The sequence below is a fragment of the Pagrus pagrus genome, assembly GCF_965226575.1.
Source record: "Pagrus pagrus genome assembly, chromosome: 2".
Lineage (NCBI taxonomy): Eukaryota > Metazoa > Chordata > Actinopteri > Spariformes > Sparidae > Pagrus > Pagrus pagrus.
In genome coordinates, this window is record NC_140186.1 from 22,740,211 (window position 1) to 22,759,605 (window position 19,395).

General features: G+C 38.1%; 1 protein-coding gene across 5 annotated transcripts in view; it reads left to right on the forward strand.

Moving 5' to 3' along the window:
• Positions 1 to 11,285, forward strand: part of LOC311250720 (calcium uptake protein 3, mitochondrial-like) — a 30,203-nt gene extending 18,918 nt beyond the window's left edge. For 4 of the 5 annotated variants that reach the window (XM_084342686.1, XM_084342688.1, XM_084342687.1 and 1 more), the window contains 6 exons: positions 4,919 to 5,013; positions 5,140 to 5,311; positions 6,896 to 7,004; positions 7,128 to 7,285; positions 8,981 to 9,045; positions 9,763 to 9,940. In XM_084342686.1, the coding sequence (XP_084198812.1) occupies positions 4,919 to 5,013; positions 5,140 to 5,311; positions 6,896 to 7,004; positions 7,128 to 7,285; positions 8,981 to 9,045; positions 9,763 to 9,769 (606 nt within the window). In that variant the 3' untranslated portion in view covers positions 9,770 to 9,940. Of the gene's footprint in view, positions 1 to 4,918; positions 5,014 to 5,139; positions 5,312 to 6,895; positions 7,005 to 7,127; positions 7,286 to 8,980; positions 9,046 to 9,762 lie in introns of all 5 variants that reach the window. The other variant, XM_084342690.1, reaches the window with a different exon arrangement.
• The last annotated feature ends 8,110 nt before the right edge of the window (positions 11,286 to 19,395 follow it).

Consider the following 19,395-nt stretch of genomic DNA (forward strand, 5'->3'; position numbering starts at 1 on the left):
GTAGAAGTTAGGAGTGATTTTATATGATTAAATAGTCACCTAAACTTCCCGCGGCTAGCAGGGCATTGATAACTTTGAACAACCCCTGAAACGCTTTTATTTACAAGAATAGACATCTCAATAAATAAGTTCAAAACATACAGACTAACAGGACTAAAATCCATTTCATTTTTACCTTTTCATTTGCTTGTTCATGTGGAGCTCAAATTGTCTTTCCGATATGTCTGACACAAGGTGAAACTGCTGGTAATGATTAATAACAGCTAACAGTGTTAGCAGGCTAGCTGACTAATGACAGGCTGTGTGCTGTGGTGGCAGCGGAAACTGAGGTGGAGGTAATGACAGTGGAGCATAATGGGGCTGACCTTGTATTTACACTGAGCAGCCTTTCATCTGCAGGGATGTCAGACGGACAGAACAGACAAATCAGACAGAGGGGGGAGGAAGGGGTGAGGGAAATAAAAGGAAGAAAAACAAGGACATTAAAACTGTGAGGGATTAAAAAAAATATATATATATATTTACATATATATATATACAATTAAGTAAATTGAAAAAAAGAGGTGAGACATAGCAGCATGAAAAAAAGAAGAAAGGATAAATCATTGTAATTGTAACAAATCTGTAACACCATCAGATAAGTAGAAAAACTAATGGCTGAGGGGGAAAGAGGAAGAGATAAAATCAGAGAGACAACAAACAGGTGAGAGAGGCTCAAAGAAGATGACACAGGTCAGCAGTGAGAACAAATGTTGAGGAACAAAGTGGGTGTGGACAGAAGAAGTTCGGGAAGCACATTTAGGGGAAAAGAAAGGAACAGGTTGTTTTTAGAGAAAGATGTGTTTACTCAACAGATTAGTCACCATTATATCTTTTTGGTTTTGTCTGGAGAAGGAGGGACTGACTGACAGGCTGAGAAAGGGGGGGAAGGAAAGAGCGAATCACCCCTATGTCAGGTGAAGGAGGTACTGACGGGTAGTATGAGGAGAAAGGAAATCAGAGTAATCAAAGCAGTTGGAAATGATAGGAGAGGGAAAGAAAAAGGAAGAGAGAGAAGGCGGGAGACAAAGTTAGGAGGGAGAATGACGAAACAGGTCATGAGAAGGGAAAGGGGGTTAGCTGTTTGTACCCTGGAAGGTATGACTGACTGACTGACAGTCTGACTTACTTGACTGAAGAGCGACAATGAGCTCTTGCTCAGAGCTATTACTCACAGATAGGGAGGGTGAGGAGGACCATTTAGTGTTTACATCAATAATTACTGTTTTTACCTTCAGCTTCATGATCAAAGTCTGTTGAAGCTTACACACACACACACACACACAGATGGACCAATAGACACATGCATGCACCAGGTGTCGGCTCGTGCCTTGTGGGCGTGGTAACCATGACGTCTTTATGGAGATGATGAGCTCACACCAGTGCAGCCACACTTCCAGGAATGATGAGCTTGTTATGATCAGTTTGGCATTACGTCTACCCAAGGTTAGACCGATATGGGTTCTTAAAGTGGAAAAACACAGTTTCTTATGTTATAAAATGGCTTTAAATTAGACAAAACTAATCAATATTGTTATATAAAGAATGGATCGAATGACTGTTGAGGTGTCTCATGGTGATGAACCCACAGAGAATCATCACCTGACTGTAGTTTCCATTGCAGTCCAAGTGTTTTAGCGTCATTCAGCTTATTGTTTTGATTTGATGGCCCATAGCTTTAATGTCTTATCAGCCTTGCTTTCAGCAGCAGGCAGCTGTTTCCAATGAAAAAAGCTCTGATAATTCACTGTACACGACTTGCCCAGCACCAAACAGCAGAAAGCTAGTGAACAGAGAGACAGATATTTCCCTCAGGAGTAACTGGAGAAGAAAACAGAGCTAAAAAGAGAATTAATATTAGTTTCCACACGCAATAATTCCAAGCGTATGATAGCACGTTCACCTAAACAGCTTTAAGAGCTGATAATGCATCAATGTTGTCTTTACAGCTTGTTTAGCTGCTCCAAAATGGTAAAAACAGCTTAAATAATCATTTTTTATATTGTTTTAATGTAATAAGTAAAGCATATATTTACACCTAGTTATACATAGGAAGTTTAAACCACTTTGGGACACAACTGATAAATCACTGCAACTGTGATTCAGCAATAATTAGATTCATTATGAATTCCTCAATTACATGAATCCATTTATGAAATAATTGCGTTTTGTTTACCAGTCTTTTGTTTTAGTGTTCCTATCACCAGAAGAGCAAAACAGTGAAACCAACAGTTTTATGTAGAGACGCACCACCTGGATGCTGTCTAGATGTACTCTATGAACAGCCCATGTGTCATAAAGACATCAGCAATGCGTCAATTACAAGATAAAAGAGCAGAAGTTTTTTTGTCCTGTTTGTCCGTAATCAGAGGCTTAATGAAAAGACCCCCTCAAATCAGTGAGTCGCAGAAAAGACACTGGAATGATACGTCTGTAATTGTTTCAGTTTGTCTATGTTTATACGAAGTCCCTAATCAAAGACTGAGAGACCAGACTGCAAAGTGAATCAGAAACAGACTGAACGTTGGGAGTCACACTATTGTTGGTGGTCCTAAAAACAGGTTTACTTTTAATGTTTGTTTCCCAGAAGACATTTTTATCCTTTGAGTGAACAATTGGCATCCATTACAGAGAGATCTACTTTTTGTTTCAAATTTGGTTAATCTACAACATATCACTGTAAAGGGACATAACTAGTGTACCCAGAAGTGAGACCCATAATCTGGTTTGGCTGTGAATGATTACATAATGGACTCATACCAGTGATGTTTTTAGTTTACAAATTATTTATCCCGATGGTTACCAACCTGGTAAGATATGAGTCAGAAAAGAAGACAAAAAAATGTTTCTATCCTATAATATTGCAATTTTATATTAATTCTTGTGAAATACCAGACTGATTGATCTCTTCAGGCCTCTTAAAAGTATTAATATGAAACAACCTGAACCTAAATACCACATTTAACCTGTAGTGCTTATATGTTGCAAGTCTTTAGTTCATTTTTATGGGTAACTAGACAAAAAAATGGGACCACTGGTCGATCATATACTTTACATTTTAGAAACTAATGGAGGGTTTCGCATCTTAACACACATTATCACAGTCATTTGCTCTTTTTTGATAAAATAAAGAGAAAGAATAAATACACGTTATGCCACAATAAACAACACAATGACAACTGCCACATCTGTCGAAGATGTGAATCTGTATTTTGACAACTTGATCAAACATCTTTTTTTTCTTTTTTACTTTTGTAAACCTGTGTCATCTTGTTTGACATTTCCTTCTTGTCCCACTTTGGATTTTAGGATTTTACTCTTGAGGTAGAACCACGAATGGCATCGTGGTGATGATGATAATGATGATGATGATGATGATGATGATGATGATGATGATGATGGAAATGGCATAAATGCTCTTCCTCCTTGAAAAGACATGAGATTCCACCCAATCTGATGTCTGCATATTCCTCAGCATGGCCATGGACTGGACAGGGGGGTTGGCTGGGTGGGGCATGGCAGGGAGAGAGACTGAAGATTGGGCTACTGACAACCTCTCTTTCTGCCCTGATGCTGGCTGAGTCTTTTCTGAAACTGCCCAAAGCACAGTCACCTTTTTCTGAGAACATAAACAGAGGCAAATAGTTAAATAAACACTAAGGCAGCTTTCTTTAAGGATCATAAAATGTACATGTCACCTAGGGATTAACATTAACAACTGATTAAAGTATGAGCAAATAGAACATCCCAGCCTGTTGATGGTTTCAAATGAGTTTCAGATGACCAGAATCAGTCAGTAACCACACGCTTGCAAACTGTGGAGGGAGGACTGAGGGGCTAAGATTGAAGAATATGTAAACAGAGTAAAGATACGAAGAGAGAAAAATAAATAAACAGCTCAAAGTTGTACAAATATGACACTATGATTCTCGCTCGTTGACGGAAAAAGGTGGAATCGGCTCACATTATCGTACTTGTGCTTATGTGGGTTTTGTTTTCTGTGCTGCTGTGTGTGATGTAAGATCCTGTCCGATTGTGTCAATGTGGCATTTGCAGAGAAATGCATGGGATGTGGTGGCTTTAATGTGTCTGTGTGTTTGGCAGTTTAGTGTTGTGTATTTGTCTGTCTCACCCTTAGTTGTTCTTCCACGTGTCTCCTCTTCCTCTCTCTTGCTGGTCAACACTTTGTCCTCCTACACCCCCAACCCTCCCACCCCCGGCTAAATGAATATTTGCATGACTCTGTTTCTTATTTCTGTTTGTCTTTGTATCTTAATGTGTGCTGCTACCTGAACACTTCCTGTTTCTTCACCAGACCAGTGTTGTCTTTATTTCATGCTGCTACAGTAATACTCCTCGACAGTCTAGGCAGCATGGAAAAACTAGCTTCATATACCTTTTTATTTTATGTCCTTTCTTTGATTGTTATAATTAGAATGGACAGAAATATTTCTGTCCATTTGACCTCATGACTCCATTTTACATGTTTTTTCTGCAAACACTTAATCTTGCTGAGAGCTTGAACAATGTTTCTGTTAACATTTTTATTTGTGTTATCATGGCGGCAATGCACTGAATCTGCCAATTATTTATCCAACTTATATTTTTAATTAAATTATTTTTTATTGAGGTTTAACGTGAACCTTATTGCTGCCTAGACTGCTATGTTTGATGTCACGATGGCCGCTGACTGTTTGTCTGAGCTGATCCGTTTGATTGACAGTTTGTTGTGCACACGTGCAGCAGATCCCTGCTTCCTGCTGGCCATGTTGGATTGATGATGGACTCGCTCACTGCTTCTCGTCCATCCACAACGCTTGATATTTATTGATTAGTCACTCATTGATCCTCTCTCTTGTTCATCTCTGATGATTCGTAGCGGGCAGATGAGAGTATCACCATTGACACCACCCTATTGGTCCATTTCTTTGGGAAGAAAGGGAAGGCAGAGCTTACATTTGATGACTTCTACAGGTACTGAAAAATCTAAAGTGGATGGCATGAAATGTGTGCTAATGCTCTAGAAAATATTAAACAGATCATCATATAGTAAAATGCTTCTTTTTGAAATCTTTGAGTTCCCTTCCCTGATGTTTTCAGGTTTATGGATAACCTTCAGACAGAGGTGTTGGAAATTGAGTTTCTGACCTACTCTAAAGGGATGACCACTATCAGTGAAGAGGACTTTGCAAAAATCCTGCTGCGCTTCACCAACGTGGAGAATATCAGCGCCTACCTGGAGAATGTTCGCCAGTGTATACCCGACGAGAAGGTACAGTCCAATTAAGCACGATCTGATACTGCTGTGTAGATAGCCAGGAAAAGCCAGGAAAAGACAACACGTATACCATATCAAGATATAATGATATTCAATATCTAAGATGATATACAGTAAAGTCTCATATCCCCATAACAATATGTATCATATATACTGCCCGGCCCTACAACAAAGTGATATCAGATGTATCATACATGCACATAGTTCATATCGGTAAAAAAAACTAAAAAAACCTTTTAAACCACATGTAATTGAGTACACTTCAGCCATTTGTTCATGGATGTATCTGTGCAGTATCATGTAATGTTTTTTCAGTTAACTGAAGTAAAAATATATGAATAAACTGTGAAATTACAGAATGCTACAACAGTACAGTTTTGACCAGGACTTTGGATTGTCGATTTATCTTTATATAACACCGGATACATTACCTAATCCTTTATCTTCTAATGGAAACTTTATCTATCCTTTTATCTGTTTCATTTCTTCTTCCTGCTTTATGGGAACTCCTGCCTTCTAGCCATCTAGAGTCACCGTAATTTCCCACCACTGTTTCTGCCTGAGGCTGTTGTGGCTCTCCACACTTCAGCGCCCCACTGCTTCACTTGACCACATTCACACACACACACACACACACACACACACACACACACACACACACACACACACACACACACACACACACACACAAACACAAACACACACACTATCTATGTCTATCTATCTATCTATCTATCTATCTATCTATCTATCTATCTATCTATCTATCTATCTACCTATGTACCTACCTATGTACCTTCCTACACCGGCAAGTTCTTATGCAACCCAACTCTATTTCTGTTCCTTCCTTCTTTCCTTTTCATGCTGTTAAAGAAGCAGGTTGGTCTCTGCCTCGTACAACACGCAACCTGTCCATCGAAACACATCAGTTTATCCTGCTATTTTGTTATGTCACTGTCTTCTTTGTTTCTCCATATATGACATGTCTAGGTTAAGAACCGCGGCTGAATAGTTCTTTTTGTATTTTTTTTGTATTGTGTCCTGCATCTTTTCATGTAGACCTGCAAAGACTGCCTCATTTGATTCACTTCATTTTTATTTGTAATGTTTTTCTTATTAATCAAGTCGTCATAGGTTTGATCTTGATTCACAACAAAGAGCATGTGGCGGTTACAGCTACTTGTTGAATGGCTTTAGGGTTATGAACCACTGCAAGAAGGCTGCTGTTGAAATGTTTCTTATCATCAACACATAATCCTGACCATACATTAATGACATTCTATGTCATTAATGGGACTATTTCATGGAATAAATTGGTTATTGATTGATACTATGAGATGTGGTCAGTTGCTTTTTTTATTTTAGTATCTTAATTTTTCAGACAGCTGAGGTGATGTGCCTCCTGGAATGGCACGTCTGTCAAGGGCCCTTTGGATGGCAGCCTGTGCTGAAACACTCATTACTCTCATTTTCAAGCTTCTTTTTCTCCAGAGAACATCATTTCCATCATTACCTCTCCTCTTTCCGGGGCTGATTTGAAATTTGTTCCCTTACATGTGTTTTTTTCTGGAATTTCAGGGAATCACCTTTGATGAGTTCAGATCCTTCTTCCAGTTCCTCAACAACCTCGAGGACTTTGCCATCGCCATGCAGATGTACAATTTTGCTTCTCGCTCCATTGGACAAGGTAGGTGGAGAGCAGTGGCAGCTGGGGCTGCAGGCGCTGAGGGTCTCTGCACACAGATGATGCGTTTGCCCCTCTAGTTTGGTGTGAAATGATCAAAATAGTTTTTACTCTCTCTTCTACTAGATGAGTTTGCGAGAGCTGTCTATGTGGCCACTGGGCTGAAGCTGACACGTCACCTTGTACACACCATCTTCAAGATCTTTGATGTAGATCACGACGACCAGCTCTCTTACAAGGAGTTCATTGGAATAATGAAGGACCGACTACACAGGGGAGCCAGGGTGAGGAACTGTGTGAAACAGAGAAGTTATCTTAGCTTGGAAAAACTTTGAAGTGTCAGACTTTGATAAAACGAAACATAAAAGTGACTGGGGGTGGATCTGTGGTCCAAATAAAAGACCTGCGTTTGAAAATGACTAAGAGGAGACTAAATCACAGCCAGTCACAGCAAGCAGGACATGAAGATTAGTGAGATTTTATTGATCTTTATTGATTTGTTTTAGTACCTCCCTCAACATGGAGGTAAGAGGTTAAGATCTACTGCAGAAGATGGTTGGAGTTTACTGTATAAATTCACAGAAGGCGGTGAAAATGCTGAGACATGCATCGTTACAGAGAAATCAAAAAATTTTTAGCATTAAGGTCAAGTATAAAAAGAGCTGAAGTTGTTATTCTGATAGAGATGATCCAATAATATCACCTTAACGTCTTGGTGAAATTCACAATTAAAGGTTTCTTCTTTTGTGAAACATGATCAAAATCCACGATTTTCAGGTCAAACATCCAAAAGGTTACAATGATCTCGAGATCTACTCTTTCATTTGAAATGAGCACTCCGACACTTGGGTGGCATATTTTATTCTGAGGAAATGGTAGAATTTCTTGGGAACAGAAGAGCTGAAAACTGAGACACAGGAGGTCCTAGTCTAGTTTTTTGTTAAGTAAATTAAATGAATAGATGATTGAATGTTATCCAGATTACAAGCCTAGCCCTCCCTTAACCTGTGCTAAATGTGTAGTCATGGGTTGGCACATTTTCAAAAGATATGATGTGGCTAACTAACAGAATACTATATTACTTGCATTGAGCCAGTTAAAGAACAGCCTCAATAACAAGTGGACAAGTGGACCGCCCTGCTGTTTAAAAGTTTGTTTCCATTTATTGTAAATGGGTTCAAAACAGCATAGGCTATTATTGTCCTTCAACAAACTTAAGTAATTAAAGGAAATGAATAATGTGGCCAAACTAGAGTCCAGACAAGAAGATACATAGGTAACTGGTACACAGGCATCTGATCGAAAGACTGAACTGAATAGAATTACAATCCATACATTCAATTTAAATTGAGCATTCATTAAATGTAAGGCTGATTTAAAAAAAAACAGTACAATATTCACAATATTGAGAATGTTGTGATTAGTTTCAGGGGATTTAAACTTTGCCATGAAGGGTAACAGCTTTTAGGAAGAAGCTGGTAACAACTGTAATAAATTACTTGAAGTGATGAAAAACTGACTGAACTGGAAATCACCTTGAGCAACTTCAAGTGTTGTTCCCAAGGAGGGATGCTGCCCTCTGGTGGTGTGTTATGATACAACACCACCGTCAAGAGCCTCCTGACTTAGAGTAGATTCAAACTTAAAATTTGCCTGAAGTGCCACAAACATTGCACAACAGTGAACCTGGAAGTTGTTTTTTATGACCCTGTGGGTTTCTTTAGATGCTGTCTTGGCCTCACAGTCTTGGCTTATTGACGATGTCTTGTCTCTCTTTCTCTCCTTGCTTTTCTTGCATCCTTGATTTCTTTCTGCCATACTCATCTATGCTGCCGTCAACCCAATCTTTCCTGTGCTACAACACCAATCACTTTTTTTTCTTCTGCTCCATTCATCACCCCCCTCTTTTTGTCTTTCTTACACCTTTCCCTGCTTTCCTCCTTCCTCTTCTTCACAATGTCTATCCACTGACCTCTCAGGGCTATAAATCTGTGGAGCGTGCCACCTCTTTTAGATCCTGTCTGAAGAAGGAGCTGGCAAGCAGATAAGTACCACCAACAACAGAAAGTTGGATTAAATGCATGATATTCATTCAACCATCTGACCTGGATTATGACTTCTATCAATAGCATCATAATGGGGTTTAAATGATCTTTTAAGTCCAGTCATTAAATGTGACCTATGATCTACAACTTGTATTAGGAAAAATATAGTACTAGGGTGTAATAGCCAGGGGCTTATATGATCTGTCACTCACCTGTCCTACCTTAATCACGGTGTCTTGACTCAGTATTTGGTCCTAAATTAAACTTTTTAGGTAAATTGACAGTAACCTGATAAATTCATTGTTCATGTTGCTAGCTCAGTGTCCCTTATACAATACATCCCTTATTCAGAAATACATGTCATGCGTAGATTCATCACGTTTTACAACCACAGTAGCGATTACTTATACTTTGTGAAAACCGTAAAATTTCCAAGGTCACTATACAATGTGCCCGTATGTGCACCGAGTTGCAACAGTGGGTTCCTGAATGTCTTCATTTTGGAGACTCCAGAGTGTGCAGACTGCTCAAAGTATTTTTGAACTTTTGCAAACATTTGCCCTCACTGGATGAAATGAAGGAAAAAACATCCCAGAAAGTCTATTTTCTTATGACTGGGAAATGTTGTTGTCTCTGTTGCTATATTATAACTCATAGTCAAGAGAACTGGCATCTGGCTCCCAGAATGACTGTGCCTCCTTCTGCTGTGTGTTTACCAGGTGAAGCGCCAACACCACACCTCTTTCTCCAGCTGTGTTCGCTCTGGAGCCAGACGACAGGTGCACCAGCTCTTGAGGAGGTTTAAGGACCAGCCGTAGAGGAGGAGAGTAAAAGAAGGCAAAAAACACAAGGAGGAAGAAGTCTGAGGATGGAATAAATGGCATTTGGGTTCTGGCTTCTCTAGTCAGTGACCTGAGTTAATAACATTGCATTTCCAAGGGCAGATCTCCAGTGGACTTGTGATAACTAAGCATGAACACACACACCTGACTGACGCTCTGTATTCTGATAATGAGCAATATTCCTTTTTTGGTTCCTGTTTCACTCGTCATCTTAATCTGATGTCAACTATCCCAAGTATGATTTACAGTGTATTAAAACAAAGCAGCATTAGATTAGACTTTGAAGAAGCCATGAAGAACTGAAAGAAATGCAGCTACTTATTTCTGTTTTGGATAAATATGTCAATTTCTTTTAAATTAAGCTGTTAAAGAATATTTTAATGATTTTTCTTATTCTGATCCGGCCAAAAAAGTGCAAAGTACAGTTTTTGTCTTATAACTAATGAACGTGTCATAAACAGAATTCTATGTTCACAACTACTTAGTTGCTGAACTGTGGCATTATAAACTGTAACACCTGAAAGAGCACAACAATAATCAAGTAATTACAAAATCTATTTGATGATGATGACATTATCCATTTAAAATAATAAAAAAATTATACTTTAATATATTATATTAACATACAGAACACTAAAATTTAAAAATTAAATGAAGGTATTGTGAATATAGTATTGTCCTCACCTCAGTTTAATCATGTCAGTCTTTTTAACTTAAATTTTGTTTGATCTCATTTAACTAGTAAAGTTGTATACTGCTTTTTTATTGCACGGAGTGAATATATAAATGCTATTGCTACAGTTAGGAATGCTTTATTATCATAATATTAGTAAAGCAGGATATATTTGACCTGGTAGTGACAGCATAGAACATAAAAGACAAGGGACCATTATGATTATTTTTATTTTGTCATTCTAATATTTAGTTGAAGAGCCTGAATGCTTATTGCCTTGACCCATTTGTGTTGCAGAGTATCATATGTGGGTGTGTGAGTGTGTGTGTGCGTGTGTGATGTTTGTGTGTGTAGGTGCCTTCTATCTATTCCCTTTCTCATCTCATGATCATCATGTCACATAGGAAAATCAGACTTTGTCGCAAATAATTCATCACCGTGCTGCTTTTACCAGCAACAGAACATAGAATATGTTCATAATAATGGTGTAATATATCATGAGTTACTGAATATAATTTTTGAACGTCTTGTGTGTGAAATATGGAATATATTTTCAATATATTGAAATGGAGGAAGAAGTCTAGATGAGTAAAGAATGGTGGAGTGTGGAGTTATTTCACATAATGTAAATTATTGTCATTGTCTTCCCAATAATTCATGTATTTGACTCATCAGTGGACCTGGTGAACGACTGTTCTTGCATGAATAAACTATTTTAGGAAGACCTACGAAGTCCGTGGTATTTATTGCGCATGCGCAACGAAGTCCTTTACGCAACCGCTGTCTAAATTGACGGAGGGAGAGATGTTACAGCAGGTTTAGGCGTTAAAACTGAACATTCCTGCGAGCTAGAAGAAGGTGCCTGAGGGCCACGGCTCCAACATTGGTGAGTTGGGTTAGTAAATGTTGGCAGCATTGAAGGGTCGAGAAAATGTCCATGTAGTTGACACCACAGCGCTGTGGGTGAAATTGCCCACTGACTTAATAAACACGCTAGCGATAAAGCTAACTTCGCGGTATTAGGCACCGTAGAGTATGGGGTTACTATCACCAGAACTTTTTTTCCTGTCCTGTTCTCTGCATTTAATTGATTTTATTCTGTGTTTAGGTAAATTAGTCGAAGTATTGTTACCGAAGCGAAGTTTACGGTTACCTGGCCGCCTCTGTGAGTGAGACACCTGTGGTAGGTGATGTTAGCTAGCTAGTATTAGAAGAAACAGTAGAATTTGCCAGCAAATTGTGCAGTAATATTTTTAGTTATAAAAACACCAATATAACTGGAAGCCCATTTTGGTGGTGGGCTATTTTCTATTGTGAATGTTAATAGCTCTTGACAAGTTTGAGCTGCAGTTGACGTAATGTCGCCTAAACACCGCCCCCATGTGTCGTACCGAACACACTGCTGGTTAAAACTGTGTTACTAAACACTGGGCCGCTATTTTACGGGAAAAGTGACCGACGGGTTTGACTTCCAGCGTAAGGTGACGGCAGCTGTAAGCTTTCATAGAACTCTTCTTTATGCGTGTATATTGTCTAAGTTTAGATTATATATCGCTAAGTTACTATCCGCAAAACGAGCCGGATGTAGGGTTGTCATTGGAAACGGAACTGTTTTTCTTTGCAGGGTGTCTGTCAGGAACATAAATACCGACGCACCGTTGAGCATGTATCTCGTGTAAACGATGTAAATCCACATTTAATAACTTAATGCGTCTTCCCCTCTCTCTTATTGTTTCTTGAGGAAGCAGTCCGATCTATTGTCAAAGTTTGGGCTGGTTAAATTATTTATAAAAACGGCAACAAATATATAAAATGTATGGGCGTGTGTGGTTCACTTCGCAAAGCATTGTGGGTGTTTTGAAATGGAACGCTAACAGTAAAACATCAGCTTTAGTAGCAGTCAAGACTAAAGTCGCATTTCGTGGTTGTGCTAGGATTATAATTTGTTTACTGCTCATTAATCAGTTATTTTGGCCATGCGTGTGGCAGCAACGATGAACCCTGAGTGAGAATGAACGTTGTGTGAATGACCCCCTGTTTTCACCCGCTTTCAAACTAAGACTATACTTTCAGGGATCATTTCTATAGTATCTAACTTGAGAAATGTGTTTCTAAAGTGTTTGGTCTCGCTAACCACGATGAAGAGTCGTGATATTCCCTTCTGAGCGTGAAGCGGACACAAAGTAATGATTCAGTTCATAAGCTCTGTGTCATTGATGATCGTTCTGTATTTCTTTATGGAGTACTGAGGTAGGGAATATGATCAGAGTGGTTACATACGTGTGAAAAAATAATTATAGCCATGGTTTATGACAATATCCTTGGTTGTGACACTGCAGAAGTTAACTAAGGTCAGTGAGGCATGGAAAGAAATAATTTCTTTCATCAACAGTGTAGTAGATCAGTCGGCTGGACTCTGTTTAAAAAAACAAATTGATTGATTAAAAGACACCAACTTTGATTTTTAATTTTTAATTTCAAACATCTAACTGGCATTCTGAAATTTTATACACAGAGATAAAAACATAAGTGACCGAACGTGATCACAGTTATTTCAAATATGCTATGGTAAATAGTAACTTAACTTGATATATGAGATATACAAAGTAAATAAATAATCCAGTAGCAGGTCTGATAGTTTTTTGTTTTTTTTTAGAAATTGTGCTTTACGAAATAATGCAGCCTACAATGTATGTCAAGTGTATATTATAGTCTTCATAAGAACCGGCTTATGCCTCATAGCAGCCAAAAATTGCTTAATGCTACTTTTATTGTAGAAAATAGGCTGAAACTGAGTTGAGGACAAGTAAGTGCCTAAACATCACAGTCTACACACATAGTCCTCTCATTAACATTCCTCCCTAATGATGAATAAAAACACATAAGTTAAAATAAATGGGATAAACATCAAATTGTGTATAGTCATGAATACTGGGACTGTGTAAGCCTGTCTTCTTCCAGTCAGTGAGAGAAATTAACCTCTTGTCTTTGCAGTACTTTGAACTTTGATTAAATGTATTCACTGTAACTTTTTACTTTTTTCACTTTGCCACTTACCTAAGACTTATTATACAGATGTTTTTCTTTATCTCAGTACTGCCTTAATCTTCTGTCTTTACGGTGTCACAGCTGTGCTGTCAATGGCATGCTATGATTGGCTTTGCTATGCTGTGTCATTTACATAAAACCACATGGCAGGATCAGATGCAGCAAATGGAGGAGGGTTTCAACAGGGAGGAACCCTGAGTGAGAATGTTTCATCTGAGTTCAAACTAAGACTATACTTTCAGGGATCCTATTATAGTTTCTGACTATTTGTTCTTTTAGACACATCTTTGTAACCACTCTGATCATATTCCCTTCCTCAGCACTCTATGAGAAAGTACAGAACTATTATCAATGACAGAGAGCAAATCATCGTTTCTCTCTATCTGCTTCACGCTCAGAAGGGAATATCACAACTCATCATCATGGTTAGCGAGACCAAACACTTTAGAAACACATTTCTCAAGTCAGAAACTACAGAAATGATCCCTGAAAGTATAGTCTTAGTTTGAATGATGGTGAAAACTGAAGGTGATTCACAGGATGATCATTCTCACTCAGGGTTTGTCTCGGCCATCATAAACCTCCTCCAGTTGTTGAACCACAGCATAGCACAGCCAGTCACTGCAAGCCACTGACAGCAAAGCTGTAACAGGACTGGCATTTTTATGTTTGAAATTACATATTATCAATGTTTCTCTGTCTTTCACTCATTAATTATTTAATTCCTCAAAAGAGCACTAAACTTTAACCACCATTTTATCTGCAATCTTGTTAGCTCTCAGTGTTCTTGCTGTTGACATGCTATACTTGTAAACTAAATTCATTACACAACTGCAGTCATATAACAGATTTTCTTGATTAGTAAAAGATTGTTCTTTTAGACACATCTTTGTAACCACTCTGATCATATTACCTTCCTCAGTACTCCATGGAGAAATACAGAACAGTCATCAATGACAGAGAGCATATGAACTGAATCATTACTCTCTATCAGCTTCACGCTCAGAAGGAAATATCACAACTCATCATCGTGGTTAGCGAGACAAAACACTTTAGAAACACATTTCTCAAGTCAGAAACTATAGAAATGATCCCTGAAAGTATAGTCTTAGTTTGAATGATGGTGAAAACTGAAGGTGATTCACAGGATGATCATTCTCACTCAGGGTTTGTCTCGGCCATCATTAACCTCCTCCAGTTGTTGAACCACAGCATAGCACAGCCAATCACTGCAGGGCTGACTGTGAAGCTGTTTAGGCCAAAACTACATACTTCACTTGTACATAGATGCATCATCTCAGTAGTGTATATCGTGTGAGAAAGCATATATATGCAAGTTAAGTTTATATGTATGTAAAAGTGAGTATGTATGTACGTACGTACGAGTAAGTATGTGTCTACGTGAATGTGAGTATGCATATACGTCGGCCTTTCTGTCTACTACTTTGGTCCTGACTGAAATATCTCAAACAATGATGAGGATTACCATGAAATTTCAGACATTCATGGTCCCCAGAGGATGACTCCTACTGACCATGGTGACCCTTTGACTTTTCCCCCTATGCCCTCAGCAAGTTGCCTTTTTAGAAAAAAAATCTTTTAATTAAATGTCTCGACTATGTGATTTGGTGATCCTCTAGCTCTACCAGCTGATCAAAGTTTCCAATTATCCAGCAAAACATCCTCTGGATGACTTGAAAATGTTATTCCTTTGGCACCACTATGATGTTCAAATTTGTGCTTTTGAGAGAAATGTCTCAACAAATATTCTGGATGGATTACCATGAAATTTGCTACACAAATTCAAGTACTACTCAAAATCAAGTGTAGTAACAGTTACCTCCCCCTCACTTTTCTTCTAGTGGCATCATTCAGTCAAAATTTCATGTTGTCCGATACTTAAATTTAAGACTAGGTATTCTTGTTATGACCCCAGGGGTCATAATTTGTATGTTCTGTTCTGTTCTGTTTGTCGGTGATGTTGTCTCCCTCCTGCCAAGAGGAGGTGCTGTTTTCTGTTTGTGTCCAGAACATCCTTACAGGTGGAGGCTGCGGATTGGGGAAGCTGGAAGGCTGCTGATTGGTCAGATCTCAACACTGGGACATTTAAAAGTGGAGCCTGGAGCAGACCTCGTGGCCTCGCTCTCTCTCTCTCTAAAGCACCTTGGCCGAATCATTGTGACTCCCATTGAAATAAGAAACATTCGATGTTCGTGTTTGCAAAGGGATTTAATATCTCTTTTGTATATATTGTAAATAGTTTTGTTAATATTATTCAGTCCAGTTTTGTAGTAGGGGTGAGTAGCCTTTTTCTTTGTGCACCTTTTTCTCCTGTTTATGGTTAGGGAGTTAGGTAAGACAACCTGTCTTTTTGTTGGCTTTTGTTTTTTTTGGTTAGGAAAGTAAGTTTTGAAAACCCAGATCGTTTTGTTTGTTGTTTTAGGTGAGGCTCACCCTGAAGTTGTATTTTTCGTTTGGGATAAATAAATTCCCTTATTTTGGACTGCATCCTTAGTTTTGTGTGTTATTCTTGGGAGTGGGAGAAAGAGAGGGAAGCCATATGTTATGTTCTGGTAAACCCTAGGCCGGGGCATAACATTCTTAAAGCCAATTTCATTCCCACCAGCTTCAGCTGTACTTTCTATGTAATCCTTTGTAGCAATTTACATGTATAAATCACATTTTATTGGCCATGTTTGAGTGGATTTGACACAACGCAAAAAAAAGGAACCTTTCCCGTCTCTCTCTCATTGCCTAGAGAAGCCTGAGGATGATTCTTTAATTTTTTTTAATGCTGCTGAACTGTGGATTTCTTTGTTAGGGACTCTGGTCGGATTTTCTGTGACAATCCAAAGGATGCGCATGTTAGCACAGTCAGTAGCCCCACTCACACTGCCCTTTGAGTTCATGTGATCTGTCATTGATGATCATTCTGTATTTCTTCATGAAGTATTGAGAAAGGGAATATGATCAGAGTGGTGGCAAGAATTTGTGCAAGAAAGAAATGCTCCTGTTGAGAATGATCTTAATGTATCTATAAGAACAGTTTGGTTGCAAGTGAGCCATTACAATGTTGGTAGTAACATTGCTCGTTAAGGGTTACTAAAGTTTTGTGCTCATGCAAAGAATGTGATAATGAATTGATTAACAGACAGGAACCTTGATAATCTATAATTTGTCATTTCAAACCTAAAAATAAAATAAAATAAAGTTATTCTTTATGTTCAGGTTTTGGTAAATTAACTGTAGACATTTTTCTGTTTTCTGAAATTCTGAAGATTAAACTAAAAACATAATCAACAGATTTTCATTTTGTAATTATGACAAAGAGAATGTGATCATTGTGTTGTTTAAAAATACCAGTTTTAAAAAAACATTTGAAATAATGCAGCACTAACTTTAGTCTCCATAAGAACCACTCTTTGTGTCTTATGCTCCTAGAAGGCAAATATTGCCTGTTGCAGCTTTTATAGTAGAAAATAGGTTGAAACAGAGTTGAGGACAAGTAAGTGTTTGAACATCAGACTCAGACATTAAATCTTCTCAAAAACAGCCTCTCTATTGATGATTAAAACACATCAGTTAAAATAGTTTTTCTTCATCTCAAAGTCTCCTGTTTGTACACTATGTCACAGCTGCAGTGATTGGCTGTGTTATGTTGTGTCATTTACATAAAACTACATGGCAGGACGAGATGCAGCAACTGGAGGAGGGTTTTGACAGCATAGAGAGGAACCCTGAGTGAGAATGATCGTCCTGTGAATGAACTGCTGTTGTCATCCTCTCACAAACTAAGACTATACTTTCAGGGATCATTTCTATAGTTTCTGACTTGAGAAATGTGTTTCTAAAGTGTTTGGCTCTCGCTAACCACGATGATGAGTCGTGATATTTCCTTCTGAGCGTGAAGCTGATAGAGAGTAATGATTCAGTTCATATGTTCTCTGTCATTGATGACTGTTCAGTACTTCCTCACAGAGTACTGAAGAAGGGAATATGATCAGAGTGGTTACAAAGATGTGTCTAAAAGAACAAACTTTTACTCATTGAGAAAAGAATTTAGTTTACAAGTATAGCATTTCAGTTACAAAAATACTGATAGCTAACAAGATTGCAGATAAGATGGTGGTTAAAGCTTAGTGTTTATTTGAGGAATTAAAACTATAGTGAGTGAAAGACAGAGAAACTTTGATAATTTGTCATTTCAAACAAAAATTCCAGTCCTGTTACAGCTTTGCTGTCAGTTGGTTGCAGTGATTGGCTGTGCTATGCTGTGGTATAACAACTGGAGGAGGTTTATGAAAGCATAGAGAGGAACCCTGAGTGAGAATGATCGTCCTGTGAATCACCTTCAGTTTTCACCATCATTCAAACTAAGACTATACTTTCAGGGATCATTTCTATAGTTTCTGACTTGAGAAATGTGTTTCTAAAGTGTTTGGCCTCGCTAACCACGATGATGAGTCGTGATATTCTCTTCTGAGCTTGAAGTTGATAGAGAGTAATGATTCAGTTCATATGCTCTCTGTTGTTGATGATCGTTCTGTATTTCTTCATGGAGTACTGAGGAAGGGAATATGATCAGAGTGGGGGCAAGAATTTGTGCAAGAAAGAAATGCTCCTGTTGAGAATGATCTTAATGTATCTATAAGAACAGTTTGGTTGCAAGTGAGCCATTACAATGTTGGTAGTAACATTGCTCGTTAAGGGTTACTGAAGTTTTGTGCTCATGCAAAGAATGTGATAATGAATTGATTAACAGACAGGAACCTTGATAATCTATAATTTGTCATTTCAAACCTAAAAATAAAATAAAATAAAGTTATTCTTTATGTTCAGGTTTTGGTAAATTAACTGTAGACATTTTTCTGTTTTCTGAAATTCTGAAGATTAAACTAAAAACATAATCAACAGATTTTCATTTTGTAATTATGAAAAAGAATGTGATCATTGTGTTGTTTAAAAATACCAGTTTTAAAAAAACATTTGAAATAATGCAGCACTAACTTTAGTCTCCATAAGAACCACTCTTTGTGTCTTATGCTCCTAGAAGGCAAATATTGCCTGTTGCAGCTTTTATAGTAGAAAATAGGTTGAAACAGAGTTGAGGACAAGTAAGTGTTTGAACATCAGACTCAGACATTAAATCTTCTCAAAAACAGCCTCTCTATTGATGATTAAAACACATCAGTTAAAATAAATGAGAAATACAAATGTTTTTCTTCATCTCAAAGTCTCCTGTTTGTACACTATGTCACAGCTGCAGTGATTGGCTGTGTTATGTTGTGTCATTTACATAAAACTACATGGCAGGACGAGATGCAGCACCTGGAGGAGGGTTTTGACAGCATAGAGAGGAACCCTGAGTGAGAATGATCGTCCTGTGAATGAACTGCTGTTGTCATCCTCTCACAAACTAAGACTATACTTTCAGGGATCATTTCTATAGTTTCTGACTTGAGAAATGTGTTTCTAAAGTGTTTGGTCTCGCTAACCACGATGATGAGTCGTGATATTCCCTTCTGAGCGTGAAGCTGATAGAGAGTTATGATTCACTGCATATGCTCTCTGTCATTGATGATTGCTCTGTACTTCGTTTTGAAGTATTGAGGAAGAGAATATGATCAGAGTGGTAGAAGTACAGCTGTGAAAAGAGAACAAACAGTATAAATCTAGTAATATTGAGGCATCAAACTGTTGTTTCAGCTGTTGACCTTCATACAACATGGATTGAGAGTTTTAAAAACAGTTGAAGACTTTGCTTAAGTTTCAAGTAACAAGTTCAT